Source organism: Antechinus flavipes, chromosome 3 (genome assembly GCF_016432865.1).
Source record: "Antechinus flavipes isolate AdamAnt ecotype Samford, QLD, Australia chromosome 3, AdamAnt_v2, whole genome shotgun sequence".
Lineage (NCBI taxonomy): Eukaryota > Metazoa > Chordata > Mammalia > Dasyuromorphia > Dasyuridae > Antechinus > Antechinus flavipes.
The window spans coordinates 14,501,198-14,526,152 of NC_067400.1; the positions used below are offsets into that span (position 1 = coordinate 14,501,198).

Genomic DNA, 24,955 nt, shown 5'->3' on the forward strand with positions numbered 1-24,955 from the left:
GGTGTAGTGTTAATTGATTCTCTGGGGGAAAAGTATGCATTATGTATGGCACACTAAATTTAATCTGTAATTTTTTACTTTTCTAAGTTTAAATAACAAAATCAAACTTTGATTTGTAGCATTTGTCAACTGAGTGTAAAAACTTAATAATCCATTCTGAGCCAATTTGAGTTGGCTCCATCACACTACTGTCAAAATATATCAAATTTCACCAGGAAATCATCAGGAAAGGAAGGTTAAGGACAAAGATAAATATTAGTGATTAGCTATAAACAAAACAATTCCCAAACACTGAAGAAGTTTGACAAGTAAAGGAGAGTGGAGAGAACTAGAATCTAAGGGATTGTCTTTTACATAAAAGAGGAATGGCTGAACAAATTATATGACTTTAAGGACCCAGGAAGTCTTTAGATTTGAACTTGGTGGCCCAGATGTCATGGAGGAAGGGAGCCTCTGCTCTACTTGGTATTTAGCACACCCTCTACCTTCCCTTCCAGCTTCCATTTAAGTGTTGTCTTCCCCTTTTAGAAATGTAAGCTCCTTGGAGGAAGGGATAGTCTTGCTTGTATTTGAAATCTCAACCCCCCGTAGCATAGTGCAGTATAGGAAGCATTCATCATTTCTCTACTGAGTTAATGACCTTATAAAAAGTACAATACAGAAAATGGTATATAGTCCTACTCTCCCAATGTATTATATTCTAAAAACTACTACATATATTGAATAAATTCTTTATTTTAATAGAAACATGTGAAAAGTGCTATTTCAGCAAAAGAAACAGGAAAAGAACCCAAAACATGTTACCAAAATATTTGAATTCTAATACAGGTAATTTGTGCAATGTCCCCTACAGAAACCACTACCAGATAAAACATCAACTACTGCCTTTATTATTGAAAAATTTCTGCCTCCCCACAACCAACCTGGGATATTTGTTTTATTTTTCTTTAAAATCAATCATCTCCTCCCCCCAAAAAAATTTCAAAATATTAATCTCCTTTGAGCATTTAAAAAATTAAGTCTTTAAAAGGCTCTATATCCACTTAAATATATAAAAATATAAAATACAACACTTTTTATGATAGCCAAAAGCTGGAAAACATAATTGTCCACTGATTGAGGAATAGCTAGCCAAAATGTGGTACATGAATGTAATTTGATATTGTGCTGCAAGAAATAACAAGCACGATGAATACAGGGTAATGTGGACAGACTTACATGAACTGATGCCAAGTTGAGCAAGCAGAGACAGAAAAACAACACACCCATGTTAAATGGAAAGAATAACAACTTCTAATAACACAAATGAACTGAATGATGCAAAATTATAAGGAACAAGCTTGGCCCAAAGAGATGGAAAGCACACAATTCCACAGCTGTGAAACATTTCATGTCAGATGATTTCAATATGTTTATCAGTTTTACAATTTTTTTTCTTCTTAAAACAATTATTCCCTTTAAAAAAATGGCTCTTGTGGAGAGGGAGGGAGGGACACAGGCAGAAATCTAGACAATTAACAAAAATCTATTCTAAAAAGTGTAATTTTTACATATTTTGGTATTTATATATGTATATATATATTTTACAGTTAATGTACTTTTTAAAGTGAAGATTCTTGTACATTAACATGGCACCAAAATATTAGTTAACATGTTTTTTTCTCAAAATAATAAGCACATTCACTTTTTAAGTATATTTTTTGCCAAAAACCATGAGTACAAAAAATAAACAGCAAAAATGAGATCAGTATCTTCTAACAAATGGTTCTCCTATTTTACAGTAATTCTTACAGTATTTAATAGTAGAGATGATCAAGCCTGATATAACTTCAATCATACTAATTTTCAATCATTAATTTATAAAAGCAGCAACATGATTAAACCAAGTTATTTTTAATGTCATAATCCAGTTTCATAAATTTTATAAGTGTCTGTTACAATACATTTTCATAATTTTATAAGGATCACCTTAAATTTTAATACTCTACTCAAATATTTTGAGTCTTTTAAGTGAAAATTATAGAATTCACTGTTCATATTTTTAAATTTATATGATTCTCTATTAGGATAATAAATTATAAACACAATTTAGGATAAGCTAATTTATATTTCCCTACAAATTAAACTAGTATCTCACTAGTCTTATTACTTATCCATTTATTCCTCATGTAATGTTCTTATAAAAGGTTATATGCTAAGTTGAATTACACTAAAATATACCAAGAATCATACATTCTACACATTTCCCCTAAATGTACTTTTTCATGTTACCAGGCAAAATAATTAAAATTCCAATAGTAATTTGTTGTACATGTGACCAAATAATATGTAGAATATTGGGTGAAAAATGAGCCCTCACCCCTCAAAAAAAAAAGAGAAATTTTGGATACTTAAAACTATAAAATAGCGACACAAATTTTTTATTTAAAAGTCTAATTGAATATTTCTTTTCAGCTAAGAAATTTAAGGAGCATAAACTTTTTGACTGCCAAAAGTGACAAGTCTCTGCTCAAGAAATCATGACTTTTTTTATCTAAGAAATTAGGTCCAAAATGGGGGAAAGCATTAGACTTATTAGGCTCTCAAAACAGATCCACGAGAGTTGATGGGGATATGTGGAACTGCGAAACTCAGACTACAAGCCCAAGAAAGAAAACCCAGGGCCCATGCCTGCCATTTTAAAACTAGCCTCTCTCAAATCATAACCTATCATAAAGGCTCAGATATCAAAGACAAAAAGAAAACAGATTTATAAGGCCAGGAGCAATTCCACTAATTAGTTGTAAAAGTTTTGGAACAAATTAAACAAAATTCTCAAAATAATTACAATTAACCACTATTTCAAATCAATAAGAGAAATGGAAATCAAAGCAACTTTTTTCACATCCAAAATTGGTGAGCAGAGTTAATATTGGACACACTAAAACTATTAGTGGAATTGTAAAGAGGTGTAACTATAGTCATTCTGGAAAGCAATTTGGCTTAAAAAAAAAAAAAAAGTCTCTACTGCTTTGATTTAGAGCTTCCATTGCTGGTCACATACTCTAGGAGGTCAGAAACAGAAAGGTGCCCTATATGTACATATTTATTGCAGCTCTTTGTAGTAAGAAGGGCCCAGCATTCTATCCACTATGCTACCCGGGCTGCCTTATGACACTTTACAACATTCTGTTTTAGATGAATAGTTAGTATGGAAAGAAAACAAATACTTTAAGCTAGGTTAGCAAGGTGAAAATCTGGCAAGTTAAATTATGACTACGCCGAAGACTTTACACTTTACAAAACAAGGTCCAATTTCCTTGGTGGCTCAGCTCCTGCTAAGAAGAGATGTCCTTTGTATAAGTCTGCTATTTGGGCTTCCAGAGCTCCAGGTGAGTTGCTTGGGTCCTGTTTTTGCCAGCATAACTGTTCTCCCAAGCTCGCTAGGCTTTAATTGAACTTTCTATAAATCTGATTTCAGGTTTTTTGTTTTTTAAAGCATTCCTTCAAACTTTATTTTCAAAAGATTTCTAATCAGTAACAAATGGAACTATTTCAAGTTTTTATGATACATATTTAAGCTAAGGGCTTAATATATCACATTTTCCTGCTGGGTTTAATTTCAAAGCAAACTAAAATACTTTTTAAGGTATGAACAAATTCATTTCCTGAACATCTTTCTCACTGACCCTATAGAACATTTCTATAGAATGTTCCAACCAGGCATTTGGTGGCTTTTGTTTACAGTCCACATTGGTGATCAGTTTTACATCATGCATGTGTACATAGGCACGTTACTGGGGCCGTTCATGGAGAAGTCCATGTTCAACTGTCCTCCCCAGAAAAGTGGCCACAATCCTGGAACTTTGGGTGCTTTAGATCATATGACACCTTGATTTAAGAGTTAACTGTCGAGCTGCATATCATTTCCTTGCTAGGATGTACCTTCAGCAGCCTGCTTAACCAAAGAGGTTGCCAAACGCTCAAAGTTTAAAACAAATTATGCAAAAACTCCTCCCCCTTTGAAGTTTGTTTTACCAAATGGGTCAAGAGAATCAAAAGCCAGAAGGTGCTGCTATTCTTTGATATTTAGGAATACACTAGCTCCTTTCATGTCAGCAAATTCCTTTGAGGATAATGCCACTGGTAATTATAGTGTATGCAAACACCATGGCTATTTCAAATATGAAATTTTATTACCAAATCACCTTGGCACATCATAATCATTTATATACCAAATATCTAATGTATAACATTAGTTATTATGTGACTATGATATTTAAAATGACTGATTACTGTAAATTCTTTCAGTCACAATAAATGATTTTTTATTGTCAAGTCTTAGCTTAAAAAAAAAAAGTTTTTTCAACACCCAAATTACTTATGTGTCCATATGCTTAAAGTTGCAACTCATTTAATTCATATGCTTGGCAATGGCCATCCAATGGATCAGGAGAACAATATAATTAATCAAGTCAATAAGCTAAACTTTAAGCTTTCAAATTCAAAATATTAAAGATAAAAATACATTTCACAGTAAGAGCTACTTGTCCTTTATTCAAGTAAATTATTTTTAAAATGAAATACAAGATGCTGGACAGCCTAGCAACAACACAATCTGTTTTCATGACAGCTACCTGGCATGCTGGATTAACTTCTGCCATCTTCTCTCTAGGATGAGTGTTTCTCCCCAGTGATTCTTCAGAATGTGCCATCCAACCTGAACACCAGCACTGGACCAAAATACTGGCAATCTAGAGACTTATAGGATATCTTTCACATATCCTTCATGTACTGACTGCCTTAAAAAAAAAACCATCATTCAGCTCTTATTCTGATAATCATAAAACCCCACTCACTATAGTTTATGTTATAAAATCAACAAGGTCATAAATTAGTAAGCATTTTTTCAGCCAAAATCAACTCATTAAAGGAAACCAAATATGACAAGGGAAAACAGAAAGATCACCTTATGAAACAATTTCAAAAGGACTAGAAATCAGTATCAGAAGATATTCTCTTTTCTATCTTTACCTTTTAAAGGTATTAATATTATCTCTCAAGAGACATAATGACTTAAAACAAAGGTATACAAAGTGCCTTGTCAGTGGATATACATTATATACATGTGTTGAAAACTGCAAAGGCACTCAAAACTGAAATCACTCAACTTATACAATACAGCTAAGTGTTGCTCAGAAAATATCAGTTTGCCAACAGAAGCTTCTGTGACAATAAGTGGAAATAATGTGACAAACACGTTGTTTGGCATAAGTGAACTGTGAGGTCTTTCCTCACTAATTATAAAGTGCTTTCTTAATTGGTCTTTCCATTAGCATTATGATTTGCTTCCGTCAAAGGCACTATTATCTTTGACTTTTTCTTTGAAAATGATCAGATGTTTTAAAAAAATAATGTTCTAATTTTACTAAAAATTAAAGGGGTAGGAGGAGAAAAGGAAAGGAATGTTAGTTACTGAGTTTTATTATTTTTTCTTAAGAACAAAGGAAAACTACTTGAATAATATTGTGCTTTCTTTTTATTTCTGAAATTATACCATTAATATACAAGAAACTAAATGTGATCTTTCTCTACAAGTCTCTTAGTTGTGAGATACTGGTAACCTTCTCTACAAGTCTCCTTGTGAGACACTGGTAACAAAGTCCCACATCCTCTCAGATTTAGTGTAAGAAAAATTAACAAGGCTTCAGAATGCTTCCTTTCCCCCAAATGAATTCAATAAATTAAAAAACTTAACTTTCATTTTATAAAAAATATTTGTTTCATTTTATAAATCTTGAAATGCTTACAAAAGCCTGAAAATACATTTAAAAGTGTTATTTTTAAACACAAAGATCCACCCTTTAAAACATAGTTATGGTCAGAAAAGTGACAGTTAAAATGGCATCTCAGTAGTCTAAGTAAAATCATTGCACCTGAAAGCCAAAATGAAATTTCCCACTGTTTATATCAAGAGGTCCTAGATGTGCACGTTGTACTTTGTTCCACTTAACGCATCTGCCCCAAAACCAAAACGTTGAGAGTTCTATCTCAACCAAACAGGTTAAGAATAATACTGGGGAGACATAATGAGCTATTCCAGAGCCACTGCACTGCAGTCTGATTTGGTCAGTAAACTAAAAATATGATTCAAAAAAAGAAGAGAGAGGCTATTTTTAGAACCAATTTTCTGACCGTAAATATACTTTTTACATTGAAAAGTAAGAAAAAAAAGATCACATATACATAGAGGTCTCAGTTTTTCAACCATTTGGCATTTTTATATTATTAATTTTTTTTATCTGAAAGTGTAGTTATACTCCTGTGTATTGATTATCATAACATCTGCACATTAAAATTAAGCTATTTCCCCTTCCTAGCACGTTCTGTAGTGAATTGCATCAGTTGCTCCGCCTGCATTTCCAAGATGATGGTCCTTCATCTTGGAGGTTTTTAAATTTTGGACCAAGAAAGAACCACCAAGCAAATCCAATAATAACACAGATGATAGACTCCACATAATAACCATCCAATGTGGTAACACAAGATCCACCAAGATTTTTGCAAAGCTGTAAGAACAAAAAACATTCATGAGAATTGCTTTTAAGTATGTAAAAGATTAAAATATATTTCAAAGTTTAAATTCTGTATAATTTGTCTACTTCTAAAATATTTCAATTTTAATTATAAACCATTTTCACGAAAAATTTTAAAACAAACATTTCTCCCTTGTAAAATGTGTCGTTTGGAAGTAAAAACTTTTTTAAAAATTAAGGCATCAGACAAAAATAAGATGCTTTTAGCTTCTCTTATTATTCTAAGAGTCAGACATTAATATTTCAGAACCTGTAATTAGTCATTCTGTCCCACTAGAATTTGTAAGCTCCTTGGCAGCAGAAATTTTCACTTATATCACCAAGCTTGTCACAGAAGTAGACCAGAGGAGGTGATTAATAAATGTTTCTCGTTTAACTCAATCTATCATGATAGAAACTGCATAATTCATTATATCTATACTAGGCACCTATGGAGTACACAATAATGAGACTAATGTAGCAGAGATGATAAGAAAGCAAAAGACAAGGCACTGCTATCAGAAAAAAATGAATGGTAACAATTCTGGGCAGCATCAAGCTAATCACTCTACTTACTTCAACTGCTTCGGGAGTCCAACAATTCTGGTCTGACACTCCAGAGCACTCCTTCACTGTGAGAGGATCCACCAGCCAAAGGGCGACTGTCGAGGGCCAGTTCCCCCCCAGGTTGGACACAGTATTTAAAAGAGTCATATACGTTCCTCCAATAAGTGGATCACTAACTTTGGCATTAAAAGCCATTATAGAAACGTACATGCTGTACAATGTGATCTGCAAAGAAAGAAATAAAACAAATCAAAGTAAGGACCCAGATTATTAAGGGGATCTTTTTTTGGAGGGTGGTAGAAGAAGTGATGGAACATATTATGACTTCAAGAGTCATCATGCATAAAAGAAATGACAATTTTCCTCGTTCCAGATGGGAAAAACAAGTACCAATGAGTGGAAGTCACAGGTAATTAAGTTTGTTCAATATAAAAATAAATTATTAACAATAAGTGACAGGCCAATATGGAATTAACTATCTTGAAAAGTAGTGAGATGCCACCTGAGCACTCAAGTGGGAATGGAGCAATTTTGTATTAGGGATGTAGTAACAAGAATTTCTAGTTGCTTAAGAACATGGTTTTAGGATATAATATATAGTTTATTTTTCCTAAAATTAGATTACAAATTCTAAAGATACTAATTTTTTTTTTTTTTCTTGAGCGAGGTAATTGGGATTAAGTGATTTGCCCAGGGTCACACAACCAGGACGTGTTAAGTGTCTGAGACCAAATTTGAACTCAGGTCCTCATGACTTCAGGGCTAGTGCTCTATCCCACTGCGCCACCTATAGTTGCCCCTACAGATACTAAATGTTACAAAATTCAAATTTGTCTTTTCAGAGCAAAATTTGTGGTCAAGAACGTTTCCAAATGACTTGTTCTAGTAAAGAAAAAAGTTAATGAATCCTAAAGCCAATTTTTTTGTATAGTGATTAATATACTTTAAAGGCTTATTTCTAACAAATGGTATGCTTAAGTGATTAGTAAGGAATAAAAAGTTTGACATTAACCTAGAAAAAAACATGGAAAGAAAGCTAAATTGATTTCATAACCCATTAATCAAACAGTGAAATTTAAAAGGAAACATTTTTAGCAATAAAACCGTTCTAGCACATAGCTAATGACGCTACAGTAACTACTAAGTCAACCACTATTAATTGAGGATCTATGAAATACTCTGTACTGGGTTGGGACAAATCATGAAAAACATCCTGCCCTTAAGAAGCTCAAGGTAGTTGGAAACTGTAATCTATGAAATACTCAACACAGACATGTAAATGTTGGATCACCCAGATGCCATGGCATTATTTTAGGGCATGAAAGATATAACTGAGCAAATTGTTAAACAGGTAGAGACCCCCAAAGTGTTTGACCTAGATCAACTGCTTTCTAGAACCAAGGACAGGAACCAGGAAGGCTCTCTCTAGCTCTCAAACCCCTTTAACTGACAGAGAAGAAAACTGAGAAGGAAAATAGCTTGGCTAAGGCAGACTATTAAGTGCCAGAGATGGAACCCCAGGGTGAGGGATTTCTACTCTCCCCTTGTTTGAGCCATTACCCTAAAAAGAACCTAACTTACTCAGACCAAGCAGTGCGATACTACAGTGATGATCAACTCTTCTTCCAAATTCAAACAAACTGCCAAACAATGAGATTCTAAAAATGCATTCCTAACAGAAAAAAGGTATTCCCAGCCCAAGGTACAGTTTGCAAAGTTTGTCTGATTCCTACCTCTCCGCTGGGCTCTTCACCCCCTCTCCCCCCACAATTTGGCACAGAAAGTTCTGCTAAACAATACAATGATCTAAAGTAATTCTAAGACTCAAAAGTGGAAAATACTATTCACATCCAGATAAAGAACTATGGAGTCTGACTAAAGATTGAAGCAGTTTGTTTTCACCTTTTCTCTCCCCTCCTTTCTCATGGTTTTTTCCTTACATTCTGACTCTTCTTTCACAACATTACTAATGTGGAATTATGTTTAATGATTGTACTTGTATAATCTATATCAGATTGCTTAGAGAGAAGGCAAGGGAGAAAAAAGTTTGGAACCCAGAATCTTATAAAAGTGAATACTGAAAACTATCTTTATATGTAATTGGGGAAACATTTTTTTAAAAGAAAATTCAACTAAAGTCAAGCTGGCACCCAAGATCTCCAAAAGCAGTGGAGGAGTCAGGAATTTAACTATCCCTAATGAATGTTCCAATAAACAAGAATGAATGAGATTGAGGAAAAAATACCTAAAACCTAAAAAGAAGTCGATAGATGGAGAGATTTTGAGTATGAGGACCTAGTTTTAGAATTATCTTCTGATATAGAACCATGTTAAAAAAGTATTGTCTTTTCATATACTAGATTCACCAGTATTTATAAACTAGGTAGAGTCAGCTCCAAGACTTCCTGTAACCCTCAGTGAGGGCTTCTAGCATACAGTCTGAAGATATACATATGGAGCATGGAGGGTAAGACTTGAAGGAAACTCTAGGGTAACTTTTTTGGTTTTCTAATGAAGAAATGTTCCCATCTTCACGATAAACCTTTTGTTTTATTGGCTAGATTCATTGAGTTATCTGTATCTAATAATTCTCTTATTTAAACACATTCTCTTTTTGAAGATTGTCTAGATTGGACTTTTATTACTTTTTATTGTGTTACATGGTCTTTCTCCCCAGGCCAACCCAAGTATCATGGTGAAAGGCTCTCAGTTGAAATGTCACCTCTGCCATACATCCTATACAAACAGTGAAGGTCTGATCAGGGTCCAGAAAAGCAGGCCTTTCTCAGCAGCACCCACTGATGAGACACTGGAAAATACTCCTATTGCATAGTGTACCATTATATGAAAAACTGTTAAGGAGAAAAAGACTTTTCTGGTCTGTTCACAATCGAGTTCTAGTTATTCAAATAAATTTCTAATGACTAATTCTGTCCTCTAAAACCTGTTGCTTTTTGAAACTGTAACTAAAAGTAAGACAAATGTAGGAAACTGCATCTTCTCTAAATATGGAAGAGGTAGCATCTATCATGAGGATACCTCCTCAGCAGACAATGACTATGTCCTTTACCTGATGTAAGGCGTAACTCAACAGTACGATGATATAGTAATAGATTGGAAATCCTCCTTGATGCGCTACTTTGGGAGTCCACCAAACCATCAAAGCATATTCCAAGCCAAGTAATAATCTGAATAGAAACAAAGAATTAGAAGCTACTTTCAATTTAGGTGCACAGGATTCTCTATCTAAAATGTCTTGAGGCCATTAAGATAATTCATTTAAGGAAACAAAACTGAATTTGACTTTCAGTTTCATGCAGCTCAAGATCAGAGTTACCGGAAAATCTCTTTCATTTTCTTTCATGCTTACCTGTAAGGCATGGCTTTATAAAACACATTTAGGGGCTGTGGGCCTGCAGTATACTTGCTGATAATCAGAGGCAATATGATCTGCAAAGGAACCATGGGCACCGCCAACAGGGCCAAGTGCTCTTTGGGCACACCCTCTTCCACCAGTTTCAGGCCTGTTACTGCATCTGCTGCTGAAAAGCCAATCTGTAACATGAAAACAGGAAAGGTTCAAATTTTGATTTGTGATGTCTTTCACAAAGCAGAACCAGATAATTAAGTGTTTTTAAAACTGAAAGGATTTTAAAAATCACGAATACAACTACCTTGTTTTAAAGACAAGGAAACTGGGGCCCAAGCAGATGAAGTAATTGTCCAAAGGATCGAAGTTGGAGTGTCAGAGCCAGGATTAGAATGTGAGTGTTTTTGCTTAAAGTCTGATGTTCATCCGATGATGCCATCCTTCCTCTCATTTGAAACTAAATTAGTTATTTCACTATAAATCTATGTCTATCTCAAGACCAAGTAAGATGAAGCCTCCATCTTATAAATTTAAAAAAAACAAAGAACAAAAAACTCAAGTCAAAGAAAGGGGACTTGCTACATGGGTCCTGCAGTATTTCTAATGAAACAAACAAATTGCAGCCTTCTACTATACTTCATTAGTTACAAATCAAATTTACTCCTTTGAATTTCTGTAACAAAAGTGCCAAAATATACTTGTTGGTTTTAATATTCATAATCTATACCCCTCCCATGCCTGAACAATTATAATTCTCCTTTAAAACTAATCTCTAAATAACTAGAAAACTCCAGAAATCTTTTAATGTTTTTCAGAATGAGGGAAAATATGGAGAGATGACAATCAGAGATTTGGAACTCAAGACAGGACTTTAGAATTCATGTGGTAGAAACTTTTCATACCATAGATAGGAAGCCAAAGTGCAAAGAGGTTCAATGTCAGCTAGCCAGGATCTGAAATCCAGACCTGTAACTCCAAACTCAATTTCTCTACATCATTACCACTCTGAAATTATAGAGAAGTATACTGTATTCTTTTTTTTAATGATAAGAGGTCAAGTAAAAATTCTATTGTTTAAAAAAAAAAAAAAAAAGAAGGGAAATAATCCCTGGTGTTCAGAATTCCAGTTATCATTATTCCTTTGCAAAAATTACTTACATATATTTAACACTGTCTCCAAAGCTATAAAGCATAGAAAGTTAATTCATGATAATTTTTCCATGTGAATCCAAATTATTGAAAAAATTGCTTACATATTAGTTTTAAGTTCTAATTTGAGAGTGTGGGATTTTTTCAAGATTCCAAACTCTCTGATATTTGACACATACTGAGAAAATAGTATATGCTTTCTAATCAGATTATGTTTATACTAGTTATATTAGCACAGACATTTTCATTTTTACTAGAGTATTTCATTCTAAATTTGTATCGATATAATTAAATATAATTATTTTAAATTAATTGTTTTTTTTTAAATTTTATATTAAGAGTACTCTTACGGTGCTTATTTGGGGCCTACATTGTGTCACATATTCAAAGCACATTTTCTGTCACTTTCTAGGCCAGGCATTTACCACCCAATATTCTTGTTGTTAAGTCCTAACCCAAGCAAAAGAGAAAGAAAAGTGAATGCTATTATAAAAGGAGGGAGAAATGCAGTTAACAAAATAAAAATAATTTGAGCCAGAGTCTAGGAGGTCCCAGTTCTGCTGATCTCTCCCTTTATGGCCTGGAAAAGTTCCTCACTTCCCCTGAGCGTACAACCTCAAAGGCCATTCTGAATCTCAATTTATGACCTTTTGATCATGAACACGGACAAATGTTACAAAGTAAGAGAAAAATAAAAAAATAAAGAAGTCATCAGAATGGGAGAAAAGCTGAGTACAGAGAAAATGAGAAAGCCCAAATGTATAAACAATATACAATTGCCTATCAATTAGAACAAATGCATTGATTCATATTACTTACTAAAAGACAATGCTGAAAATGCTACTTAATTTCATGAATCTGAAATTTTATCATATGATGCCTCAACTATTTTGATTTAAGGTTAATTTTACATTTAGGGTCTGTCAAGTTTTTTTTTCCTTTTCAAAGACTTGGAAATTTTATATTTAGCATTAAGATTAGAAGGGAGTAGAGGCTGACAATGTATATAGTCAATCCTTGTAAAGTCCCTTCTTTAAAACAAATTAAAATTCTATTAAAACATTTAAAATAAATTTACATATGCTGAATTTATATTTGAAATAAAAATAAATGTTAAGACAATAGCAATAATAGAATTAATTATATGAACATCTGTTTTAGAGATGTACTCACCTTTGCAGTTAAAATCATGAGGCAGAAGGTCATAACTGCTGGCATCTTTATAATTGTAAAGAGTAGTTTATACGTGTCTGTGATCCCTTTTGTTTCTTCTTTTGATGGTATTACTTCTGTGTTTTCTTTTTTTAAAAGGGCAACTAATGTTGTTGTTATCAAAAATACGGTGCCCCAGAAAAATAGAAAATCTAAAATAAAAAAATAAATAAACGCTTTACTATTCTCCTCAAAATGAATAGATCAACGTGGAGGATGCTTTTATCTTTTTGTCTGAGAAACTGAAGGAAAGAAGGCACATAATTTATCATATATTAGTCTTTGTGGTCCTTAATTGAATTATAGCAACATCAACATGACAAATAATTTTGGAATTTTCTAATTTATTGTTTTGAAATTTATGTATATCCTTAAACTCTCTTCAACTATTGTGGTCTAAGAGTTAAGTTATAAAAATGTCTAAAATGTGGCTCATTAGCAATAACCTATAAAAAATATAGAGAGGGGCAGATATAAACAGAAATTTGGCTGAGACAGTCACTTCTGAGGAAGAGAGACTGTGGCAATGAAAGAAGCAAAATCTAGAAAGTGATGTCATCCATCAGGGCCAAACCCAATGAATCAGTGAACACAGAGAAAGAAGTTAATGCTGGAGAGACTTTCTATTATCTGAGAGAAGCAGAGTCCCAGGAAAGCAGCCACTGACACACACAAAGGGACTACAGAGTGACTTGTGCTGTTTGAAGGCCAGACTTGGCTTTTTTTGGTGTTTTAGAATCATTGCCCAGGGAGGATCTATATACCTCCTGCAATGGGGATGTTTGGGCCCAAAGTGCTCCAGAAGAGAAGAGGGAGGGAGACTAAACTTGGAGGATAATACACAAGACAAGCAATGTGAGTGGCAGCAATGCTGCTCAGGAATATACAGCTCTGCCCTTGGCTTGGGTTGATTGGACTTTCTTTTCCTTTCTCTTTCTTAACCACTGCTACAAGGAGATTGTTCCCCAGGAGGAGAGGGATATATTTGGGAACTAAGTGGGCAAAGAAACAATAATTAGAGATAAAAATAGGATTTAAAGGAACATATAAACTACAAAATCAGTCACTAATAATCAGTATCAGCCACTTGGACTCCTTGTAATATTAAGAGACTTGGCTCTATGCAACTTTTAGCTTTTTTCAAATAAAATCCATCCTGAAAGAAGACAAACTAACTTGGTGAATAGTCACAAAAGAGAAAGCCTTCAAGAGAAGGTACAACAAGGCTAAGGTGTGCAAGGTGAAACACACAAGGCAGGACAGGGGAGAGAGACAAGAGTCACTTTTTTGCTACCTTAGCAAGGCTTATGAAACTCTTCCCTAACACAGCACTTAAGAGATTAAATGAGTAAATAATGATGACCTACATTTCTCCTTTTATTTTGCTGTGTTTCTTAAATTCCCCTTTCACCCATTTAATTGCCCTTCCTACTTGGGAACAACAACAATAAGCACTCTGGCTCAATGGGTGTCCGTGTGTCCACAATACAATAGATATGGTACAAGGGTTTTTGTCATAAAGTATCCTCTCTCCAGGGGAAGCTCCATCACCCACTCCAGGGGTTGAGCTCAGGTCTCCCCTTCCTGCTGCTCATACCTTTAAGCTCCCTACACAGTGGGAGGGATCCTAGGAATTCAGAGGTGAGCAGAGTACCAGGTTTGAACCCAAGCTCTGCCGCTGGGGGATCCCAGCCTCAGGGTCCTACTTGCTGTGAGGAGAGAGCCAAATCCAAGTTACTGATCCCCCCACTTGCAGTTGTCCAACCCAACTGTTTCTCCACCCTCCAAGGCTTGGAGCATGTTCAGGACAGCTCCTCTCCTTTCCTCTAGAACAACCTCTATTAAAGTGTGGGTGGTTTGGGAGGGAAGTTCTAGATCACAGGTGTCTGCCTTATTTTCTCTCTCAAATAGTCTCATGAGAACAAAGTATTATAGCACGACTATCTTATGGATTAAATATTGTGAGCAGGATTAAGGTTACCATTTATACTTTTTTACAATGAAAAATAACTTCCTTGTTTCTTGCCTGTACAAACAAAATTTTCCTGACTTAATCATTTCATCTACATTTCATTAAAACTGGCAATTTCAAAAGCAGGCACATATGGTGGGGGATTGTGGGGAGAGGGAGATAGACACTTGGATGTCAAAGAAAAGCTGAAAAGGAGGAAGCAAATCTGTGTGCAGATTTCTCTAGGCACTCCTGGTAAGCCTGGAGGTTAGGGAGCCTGCCTGGAGCATTCCGGGATGCCCATGGGCAGAGCAGTGCTGACCAGTTCTATTCTCCTCCAGTGGAGAGAGAAGTGACTGGTGACCCAGACTGAGCTCTGGGGGGAGTGTGGGATCTCTATCTCAGAGGAGATGAAGTCCCGCAAGTCCCTTTCCTCTCTGGAGGTTCTTTGAGGCTCTTTGAAGGGGGACCAGTCTGGGGAAGGGGCATGTCTTATACTCCCTGGGGATAAATGATCTCCAGGAGCAGAGGGCCAGTGACCGCAGACTCTGGCAGTTCAAAACACTCAAAAAATTACAATAATTTGGCCACACCAACAGAAGTTTAAATTGTAATGAATGTTTCCTACATATAAAAGACTCAAGTGAATCTTCACAGGCAAATAAGCGTTGATTTTAAGGGGCAAACATTTTACATTTATTTGCTGAAGCAACTGGTGAGCCAAAGATTTCTCTGACTCCAGTAACAAAATACAAAGAAAAAGGAGTCTAAATTCAAGTTAAACAAGTTTGAGCATGCTCCTAATTCCTGTTTAAAGAAGAGATTATATTATTCCTTTTGTTCCTTAAACAAATGAAGGTTGTTAGTAACAAGGAGAATAATGATTTCAAAACACTGGCTAGTGCTTGTAGTTCAAAAGGGGGAGGATACATGAAGCTAGTAGGTCAGACAAAGGAAGATGTTGGAGGGCTGTGTGGAATTAAGATGGCAGAGTAGGGAGAACTGTGTTGGGCTCCCCCTCCAACTCCTTCAAACAGAGCTAGAAAATGCAGAAGACCGAATCCTGATAGAAAATCCAGAAAAAGTCACATTAAGTCTTTTGTCCAGCCCAAATCAGGAGTGAGACAATCAGACAAGTCAGTGGACACTCCCGGGTGCAGAATGTACTTCCTATTTTTGGGGGAAAGTACGCATGTAATCAGTGCCTGGGGATGGCCTTCCAGGGTAAGGAGCTTTCAAAGCCCTGGGCTGTGTATGGAGAGAGGAATAGAGTGGGGTTTGGTTCCAGCTTCTATCCCACTCTAGTCTGCAGATGAACAACAAACAGGACAGGGACCTGACCAAACAGCCCACAGTTCTGTCTTCTCTGAACTGGCTGCCAGGCCTGGGTCGGGAGCCTACCTGAAAGAGCTGTCATGACAATCAAATGAGATAATAACTGCACTTAGCAGAGTGTTCCTGGCACATATTAAGTGCTATACCATCATGTGTGCAAGGATGGGCACATGCACACGCACACACACACACACACAAATACACACACACACTCTTATTGCTGCTCACATAAGAATCCAGGTCAGAAACCTGTAGAGTTCAGATGGGGAAGAGAGAACAGAAATCAGACTTTGTCCTGGATCAGGTCCTCTGGGAACACTAAACACTTGCAGATCCTCAGCCTGTCCCTAAGCTCCTGAAATAACATAATATGCAATATCCCACATGAGTAGCAATGGGACCATCCCAGACAAGTTCTCCAGAAGTGCAAAGCCCAGTTCTACTATCAAATGTGAAGTTAGGAATTAGGCTAGAAGAAGGAGCATACAAATAAAAACCACAACATCCCCAAATTACTATGGTAACAAGGATGTCAACATAAAACCAGGAGGACTCCAAAACACCTCCAAGCAGAGGCTTGAAAAACTAAACCAAACCAAATTCCAAGCTTGGAACAAATTCAGCTAATAATTTCCTAGAAGATATGAAGCAAGAGGCATTATTTTTAAGAGTTAAAATTATTTCATTAAAGAAATGGAGAATTCTAGAAAAACCTGGAAAAGGAGAAGAAGAAGAAATAATTTGAAAAGGAATTAATAGTTTGATACAATTTTGTCCAAATGACAAACTATTTGAAAAAGTAAAATGGACCAAAAAGAAGCTAATGAATCCATGAAAAAAAATATTAAAACAAATCAAATTTAAAAAAAAAATCAAAATTCAGGAGAAAAAACAGAATCACAAGATATTTCATAGCAAAAACAAGTGACCTGGGGAAAAAGATCCAAAACAAAACTATTTGAACACTATAACTAAAAGGAGCCTATTCATAGTTCAAGAAATGTTGAAAGAAAACTGTCCAGAAGCAAAAGGAGAATTAGAATCCTCTAATCAATTCCCCAAATGAAAACTCCTAGGAACATCAAAGCCAAAATCCATAGTTTCCAAATAATAATAATTAAAAAAATGCTGCAAATAGCCAGAAAGAAAAAATTTAAACCTTCAGAAATAATTCAAAATCGTATCATCTAGCACTACAAATGATATTCTAGAAGGCAACAGATACAGGTTTACAACTAAGAATAACCTACCCAGCAAACTGGATACTATGCTACTGAGGAAAAACTGACCTTTTAACAAAATAGAGGATTTTCAAGCCTTCCCGATAAAATGAGCAGTTTTCAAGTTAAACTTGAACTTTCAACTTTCAAGTTAAAACAACAACAACAACAACATAGAAACATAAAAAAGTAAATACAAACATTCAGAAGGAACAAAATCCAGTCAAAGTGGTTTCATTCAGATAGGAAAGATGATCATCAATGAGTATCCTCTGAATCTTTCATCATCAGGATTGGAGAGGAGTCTAAATGCACAAGGCCTAGCAGTGCTTTTGTTATGTCTTGATGATATTAAGAAAGAAAGAGGAAAAAAGAAGGGAAGAAGAATATAAAACAAAGGATAAAGCAGATAAATGTTTTGGAAAATTATCTCATGTAATTAAGGAGAATGTCTAAGACCTAAACCTCATTCTCATCAAACATACTGTTGGAATGAAGGAAAAACACAGAGCTGGGTACAAAAATACATTTAACTTAACAGGGACTGAATAGGATGGAAAGGGGAAGAAGGGGAATTAAAGGAACCAAAAATTAAAGGAAATTAAGGGATGGACTAGTTCTAAGGAAAACAGACTTTAAAAATATACAAAAATAGTTACAGCTTTTTTTTTTTTTTCCTAAAGGGAATGTAAGGTGCATAAATTGGGGGAAAGGCTGAACAAGAGATGGTGAATGAATGTGATGGAATAAAATGGCAAAGGGGATAATTGCAGAGAAACTTTAAACTGGTATGAAATGATTCAGAGTGAAGTGATTAGAACCAGTATTATCCAACGATAATATGGTAAAAACAAGCAAGTTCAAAATAATTAGGAATACTAATTAGCATAAAAAGCAACTATGACTAATGATGAAACAGACTATCTGATGGAGAAGTGAAAGACTCAGAGTACAGAATAAGAAAAAGGTATTTTGTACACAGTCAAATCAGAAATTTGTTTCTCTTAAGTTGTATGTTTGTAATAGCAGTTTTGAATTTCCCTTTTTCATTTGGGAGTAGAGAGTTGGAGGGAAAGACAATAACAATTTACTGATTAAAATAAAACAATTTTTAAAAAATCTTGTGGAGTTGGGTAAAAATGTTTGTAGCAGCCCTTTTTGTAGTGGCAAGGAACTGGAAACTGAGCCGATGCCCATCAGTTGGAGAATAGCTGAATAAATGATGGTACATAAGTGTTATGGGGTATTGTTTTATACGGAACGATCTGCACACCGACTTCAGAGAGGCCTGGAGAGACTTGCATAAATAGATGCTAAGTGAAGTGAGCAGAACCAGGTGAACACTGTAGGCAGCAACAAAGTTGTGTGATGATCAATTCTGATGGACTTGGCTCTTTCTAACAAAGAGGTGATTCAGGCCAATTCCAGTAGACTTGGATTAGAAAGTGCCTTAGGAGTCTCAGTTCTGATCCTGCCACAGGGGATCTCTACATTTTCCCTCTCTTGGAGCTCTCCCTTCTTCCTCTCACCCTCTTGGCTATCCCCTCTCCCACTTCTCCCTCCATGGGCCGTTACAAAGTTCAAGGTCTGGAGCCTGGTCCTGGACGTCAGAACTTTGCTTTTCTTAAACACAACCTCTATCTCCTTATCTACGAGAGGACCGTCGATGTCTGCTAACTAACAAGGAGAGGCTGCCTTTGCCTAAAAGGTACCTAGAGAGAAATACTCCTATTTCTCGGAGTGGGGTGATTTTACTCAGAACAGGAAAGGTCAGGCAGCCGCAGGGGGTCCTGGGGGAGGCCTTCCCTGCCCCCAGACCACTCCCAAGACCGAGAGGACTGGGCTTCACTCGGACAGACCGGCCCCTCCACAGGGGGCCAGCCCCTCCGAGTCCTCCAGCCCTGTGATCCCCTCCTGCTTTCTCGGTCCCACCCGCCTACCTCCCAGTGTGACGAGGCCCCGCGGCTGCGGCTCCGAACGCAGATACTTGTTGCAGAAGTCGGCCGACTCCAGAGCCAGGAAGAGCACGTTGCCCAAGAAGTAGCCGGCCGTCTGGCCCACGGAATTGCAGGTGGACGCGTAGCCCACGTTCTCGCGGGACAGCATGGTCAGCGCCCAGCCGTCCACGGCGATGTCCTGCGTGGCGGCCAGGAACTCGAAGAGGAAGAAGGCAAGTGTGAGCGCACGCACGTCGGGTCCGCGGCCGTCGGCGCCGGCCAGCAGCTGCTCCACCTGCGTGCTCAGGTAGATCATGAAGAGCCCCAGGACGTACTGCGTGGGCACAAGCCACGACTTGCGGCGCCCGAAGCCGCGGACGTAGACGGCGTCCACGAGCGGCGCCCACAGCAGCTTGAGGCTGAAGGGCCAGAAGACGAAGCTGAAGAAGGCCTGGTCTGTGTAGCTGGCGTTGTGGCTCTGCAGCAGCAGCGGGACGCTGCCCGCCAGCCCCAGCGGGATGCCCTGCAGCACGTACAGAAGCAGCAGCAGCAGAATGCTGCTAAGCTCGGCGCGGCACCCTCGCGGAGCCCGCGGCGCGCGCCCTCCGGACGCCCGCAGCAGAGCCTCCGTGTCCCCCTCGCCGCCCACGCCATCAGCGGTCGGCTCTTCCTCCCAGACGCCCGGTGACAGCGGCCCGCTCTTCACGTCCAGGCAGTGGTTGACGGGCCCGGGCCGCCGCTGCCGGCTGCTGTCCTTGTGGGACACGGTGGGGGACATGGCTGGGCCGGCTCGGCGGTTCAGGGCGGGAGGCGGCGTGGGCCCCGAGGGGCCAGGCTCGCGGCGAGGGGACGCGTAAGCAGGGCCCGGGCCGGCGTCCCGGGCAGGGCGGCCGCGCCGGGCCCCGGGCTGGACGAGGGGGCCGTGGTGCTGCGCGGGTCGGAAGCGAGCTCGCTGCGACCGGGCCGGGTCGGGAGTCTACAGAGGTGGCTGCGGACCCGGACCGGGAAGCCGACCCAGATCCTCAACTGCTTCGCCAGCCACGGCGGCCGACGCGCTCCCTCTCCCTCGGTCTACCCTGCTAATGTTCCTAAGGCACGGGATGACTTCCGCCCTCACGCGTCAGGAAGTGGTCCTATTCTCAAAGCCGTCCTGCTTCAGCCCCGCCCCGATCCCGGGCGGGCCAATCAGGAAGGCGTCCTGGCCTCGCGCGTGAGGGAAACCGGGCCCGGAACGACTGTTTCGGCCTCAAGAGACAGCCGGGAGCATTTCGAAGGCTGCACTGAGTCTGGGGGTGGGGCCGAGTGGGGGGCTCCTGGCATCTCCGAGGGCGGTGGAGAGCGTGGTGAGCTGCCATTGGCCAAACTTCGGATTGCGTCACTTCCTGCGCGGGGTGCGCGGGACGCGCGCAGTGCTGTCAGTCTCCTCGGCGCTCGGGGCGGGAGGGTGAGCTCGCGTAGGGCTTCCCAGGTCTCTGAGCGCTTACCTCCCCAGGTAGGTAGGTAGCTTAAGTGTTAATGTATCCCCATTTCATAGATGAGAAAGGAGAAAAGCCTTTTAGGTGATTTTCTCGGACCGTGTTCGTGTCCCAACCCTCCCCATCCCTTTTCACTACAAGTACCGGACTGTGGTGGGGGAGGGGGAAGGGGCTGGACTCGCACCTGGATGAACGTCCGTTGTACGTCACACCCTTCTGATTCCCCTCCCCCAGCCCTGAGAGAGGGCTGCTACTATTATTCTCGCTGTAAAGATGGAGCAGCTGAGTCAAAGAGATTAGTGCCTGCCTGGGGTCACCTTGCAAAGCCCCGAGCAGGGGGGCACACCGGAACCCCGAATCTGCTCCCTTCAGGCCCCTCCCCGGATCTGTCCACGCCCCTTTACCCCAAAAGTTACTGAATCTCGTGGAATTACCCACCCCCGTCTCTAGTTCTCATCTCTCCCCTTGGACATCTGGACCTGGATGTCCCGTGTGCGTGAATCAGTACCAGGCCTCCAGACGCGCTCATTCTCGTTACCTCCTAGTCCCCAACTACCTTATTACCGACTGTAGCGGCAGCCCCCGCCTCCTAGTTCTCCGGACTTGCAACCTGCGCAACTCCGAATCAGCCCTCGCTTATCTCTTTCAATCAGTTGCCGAGTCCTGTTAAGTTTACTCATCTCCTCTGATACCGATGTTCGTGGGGGAAGAGGGGTTATCTGGGCAATCATAACGGCTTCCGACTATTCTCCATGCCTCAGACATCTCTGGACTCTTCCATCCTCCCCCCACTCAATAACCTTTAGGGGTTCTCTGTCATCTGTAAGGTCAACTATTCCAAAAATGCTTCTCTTCTGCCTTAAAGCGAATTATTATCTGCTTCCCCGTCCTCTTTCAAGTCTCTTCACACCTTTCCCTCCCTCTTTTCTTCTGCTAAATGATTCTGGCTTCCTTACTGTTACTTGCATAAAACACTGCATCTCCCAATTTAGAGCTCGTTCACCCCGTGCCTGAACTCTCTCCCTTAACCTTTGCTTCCTTGCTTCCTTGGCTTTAAGTCTTCGATGGGTGGCACAGGGAAAAGTGCCACATTTGGAGTCAGGAAGACATGAGGTCAAATCTGGCCTCAATACCCAGTTTCCCTCAGTTCTGTCACTGGTAAAAATGGAGAAGGAAATGGAAAACCACTAAAGCATCTGTGCCAAAAAAATCCACAAGTCTTACTAAATCATGAAAACATCCCCCATCCTAACAACGAAAATCCCACCTTTTGCAAGAAATTTTTCTTTTTGCTTAAACTAATATGACAAATTTATTACATGGCAATTACATGCAACAAAAATCTCTGCATTTTCACATATTTTTACATATGTACCAATATTTCCTCCCATTCCAAGATCATATCCATGGAACAAATATGATTAGACTATTAAAGTATTTCCAAGCTATTAAAATTTAAGGTATTTTATGGTTATTTAGGCATGGGTATTGATGAATTTGCTTCCCCCCCCCTTTTTGTATTATTAAAGCTTTATTTTTAAATTACATGCATAGTTTTCAATATTCACTTTTGCAAAACCTTGTGTTCCAGTTTTTTCTCCTTCCCTTCCTCCTTCCCTCTTCCTTAGACAAGTAATCCAATATGTTAAACGTACATTTCTTTTACACATATCTCCACAGTTATCATGGTGCACAAGAAAAATCAGATCAAAAAGGAAAAAAATGAGAAAGAAAACAAAATGCAAGCAAACAACAAAACAAAGTGAAAAATAATACATTGTGATCCACAATCAGTTCCCACAGTCCTCTCTCTCTGGTGCAGATGTCTTTCTTCATCACAGGAACATTGGAACAGGTCTGAATCACCTTGCTGTTGAAAAGAACCACATCCATCAGACTTAGAAGAAATTTTTTTCAGCCTTCTTACTTTTCATACTCAGGGTTTTCCAACTCTGAGATTATTTTAAATGTATCCCTTAGAGATCTTATTTGTGTGTGGCTGTTTTCATGTCCCCTTGGTTAGACCAGGAGTTCTTGAATATTTTTTATTCATGACCCCTTTTCGACCTGGGAACTTTTTGTGTAACTTTTAAATATATATAATAGGTAGACAAATCAAAGAGTTACTGAAAATAAGTCATAATTTCATGATCCCCACATTCAATTACAAAACCCCATGTAGGGTCTCAACCCACAATTTAAGAAGCTCCTTGAGAATGAGGACTATTTTTTCTTTTTGCCTGTTTTTGTTTTCCTTGTGCTATTCTCATTGCCTGGCACAGAATATAGGCTTAATAAATGCTTATTGACTTAACACTACAAATCCCCATAAACCTTTAAAAATTATTTTTTGTTACTTATTGTCCTGTGAGGCTGTGTCCCATTTAATCTACATGGTCACATCAGAAGGGTCTTTTGCCAAGAATTTTTATTGATAATTTTAAGTAGTCTGTAGGAACCATGCTATCTGGGAATATATAGATATTTTTCAAGCTTTATTATGCTTATTCTATATCTTATACAGCAAATGTATGGATTTTTTTCCTTACTGCCTATTATGTTCTAATGTTATGAGTCATGTGACTACTTTAAGTTGAGGGAGAATATAAAAGAACGTTATCAGCTTTTTTGAAGGAATAATTTATTATTGCCCTTTGCATTGCAGGCACAAGCGCGTGCTAACAAATTTTACTAATTTGTCATTAATCTAAGCATTGTTGTACTCAGAAAAATGTCCAAAATGACATTCTCCTCATGCCTTTGGTCTTTAAACACAAGTCTTTTAAAAATAATTTTATAATTGTCTTCTGAACTTGAGAAATGTTAGCCAAAACAGAAATGGACATATATATGGTGGGCCAGAAAAAGATTGTACATGAAATTGCAGATCTTTTTTATATGTAGCTTGCTTTTCTTTTAAGTGCAGGGTATCCAAAAGTCTTAGTGCAGTTTTAAGCTTTAGTAGCTAAATCTTTTGAGCTTCACAAAAAAAGTTTAATATGTAGCTTTCAAAACTGACCTGTTGTTGATTATTTTTGGCCTCTCTGTTTTCCTCTGCATTTTAAAAACAGATTTCCCCATGTTCTTTGTATACAGTTTCCAGTTCTTTGCTACTACCAAAAAAACACCCAGCTGTAAATAGGTTTTTACAAATGGGCCCTTTCCCTCTGTCTTTGATCATCTATGACTGAGGTCTAGTGGTATCAAATATACACAGTTCAGTGATTTTGGGACATGGTTCCAAATTGCTTTCTAGAATAATTGGACCAATTCACAACTTTACCAACAGTACATTATGTTCCCTATTTTCCAATAGCTCTTCCCAGCAATTGACATATTGCACTTTTTTGGGTCATTTTCTACTAATCTAAGAGGTTTGTATTTTTTTAATTGAGATTTGGAACTTTTTCGATATATTGATAGTTTAGATTTCTTCCTCTGAAAACTATTCAAATCCTTTGACCATTAATCTGTTGGACAATGCCTCTTTGCAAGTCATTTTTCAAATCCAAATTTATAAGCTTCTTCAACTCTATGAGTATATTTCATTGTCTACGTTGAGAGTTTAATGAGCAGTTTAGTTAATGGTCTACTTCATTTGACATACCAATAGTCATTTCTCCAGAATTTTATAGGCAGTTTATAATGAATTGTGATAGCTGACATGTAGTGCATTGAAGTTAGCAAAACATGAACACATTGTTTTTATTTGCACTAAATAAGAAACCTGTGACTGAGAATTATCTTCACTTGGCAGTTGAAAACATTCTCATTTAGGTTCAATGATTTGCCCATTGATGCACAAAAAAAGGCTTAATATTAGAATTTCCTGACGTCACATGTAATGCTTTGGCACAGTTTGCTTCTGATTGGTTTAATAGATGTATTAACTTTTATATTCTTTGGCACCTTGTAGGAAAAATACAGAAATTAGAAAAATTACATTTTTTTAAAATAGCATTTTCTTTTATATAGAATCATTCTAAGGTGTTTACTGTGAAGTAAGTAGCCATGAGAGGAAAGGTATCTTAAAGAAGATAAAGCTATATATTGCTTAATATTATATATAGAAAGATGACATATGCAGTGGTTTTTAATAAATAATATAAGGAAAAAGTAGACTAAATATTAGGTGCTTCAATAGTTTTAGGATTAGAAATTTCATTGGCTTGGATACACTTTAAT

At 38.0% G+C, this 24,955-nt stretch overlaps 1 protein-coding gene across 1 annotated transcript; it reads right to left on the reverse strand.

Moving 5' to 3' along the window:
• Positions 1-719: 719 nt before the first annotated feature.
• On the reverse strand, positions 720-20,425 carry SLC33A1 (solute carrier family 33 member 1). Its single transcript, XM_051983065.1, has 6 exons — positions 19,299-20,425; positions 12,814-13,004; positions 10,492-10,676; positions 10,192-10,309; positions 7,131-7,346; positions 720-6,548 (listed from the first exon to the last, which is right to left on the reverse strand). Exons 1-6 carry the CDS (start codon positions 20,071-20,073, stop codon positions 6,381-6,383), a joined length of 1,653 nt encoding a protein of 550 aa, XP_051839025.1. The 5' UTR covers positions 20,074-20,425; the 3' UTR covers positions 720-6,380.
• Positions 20,426-24,955: the final 4,530 nt, after the last annotated feature.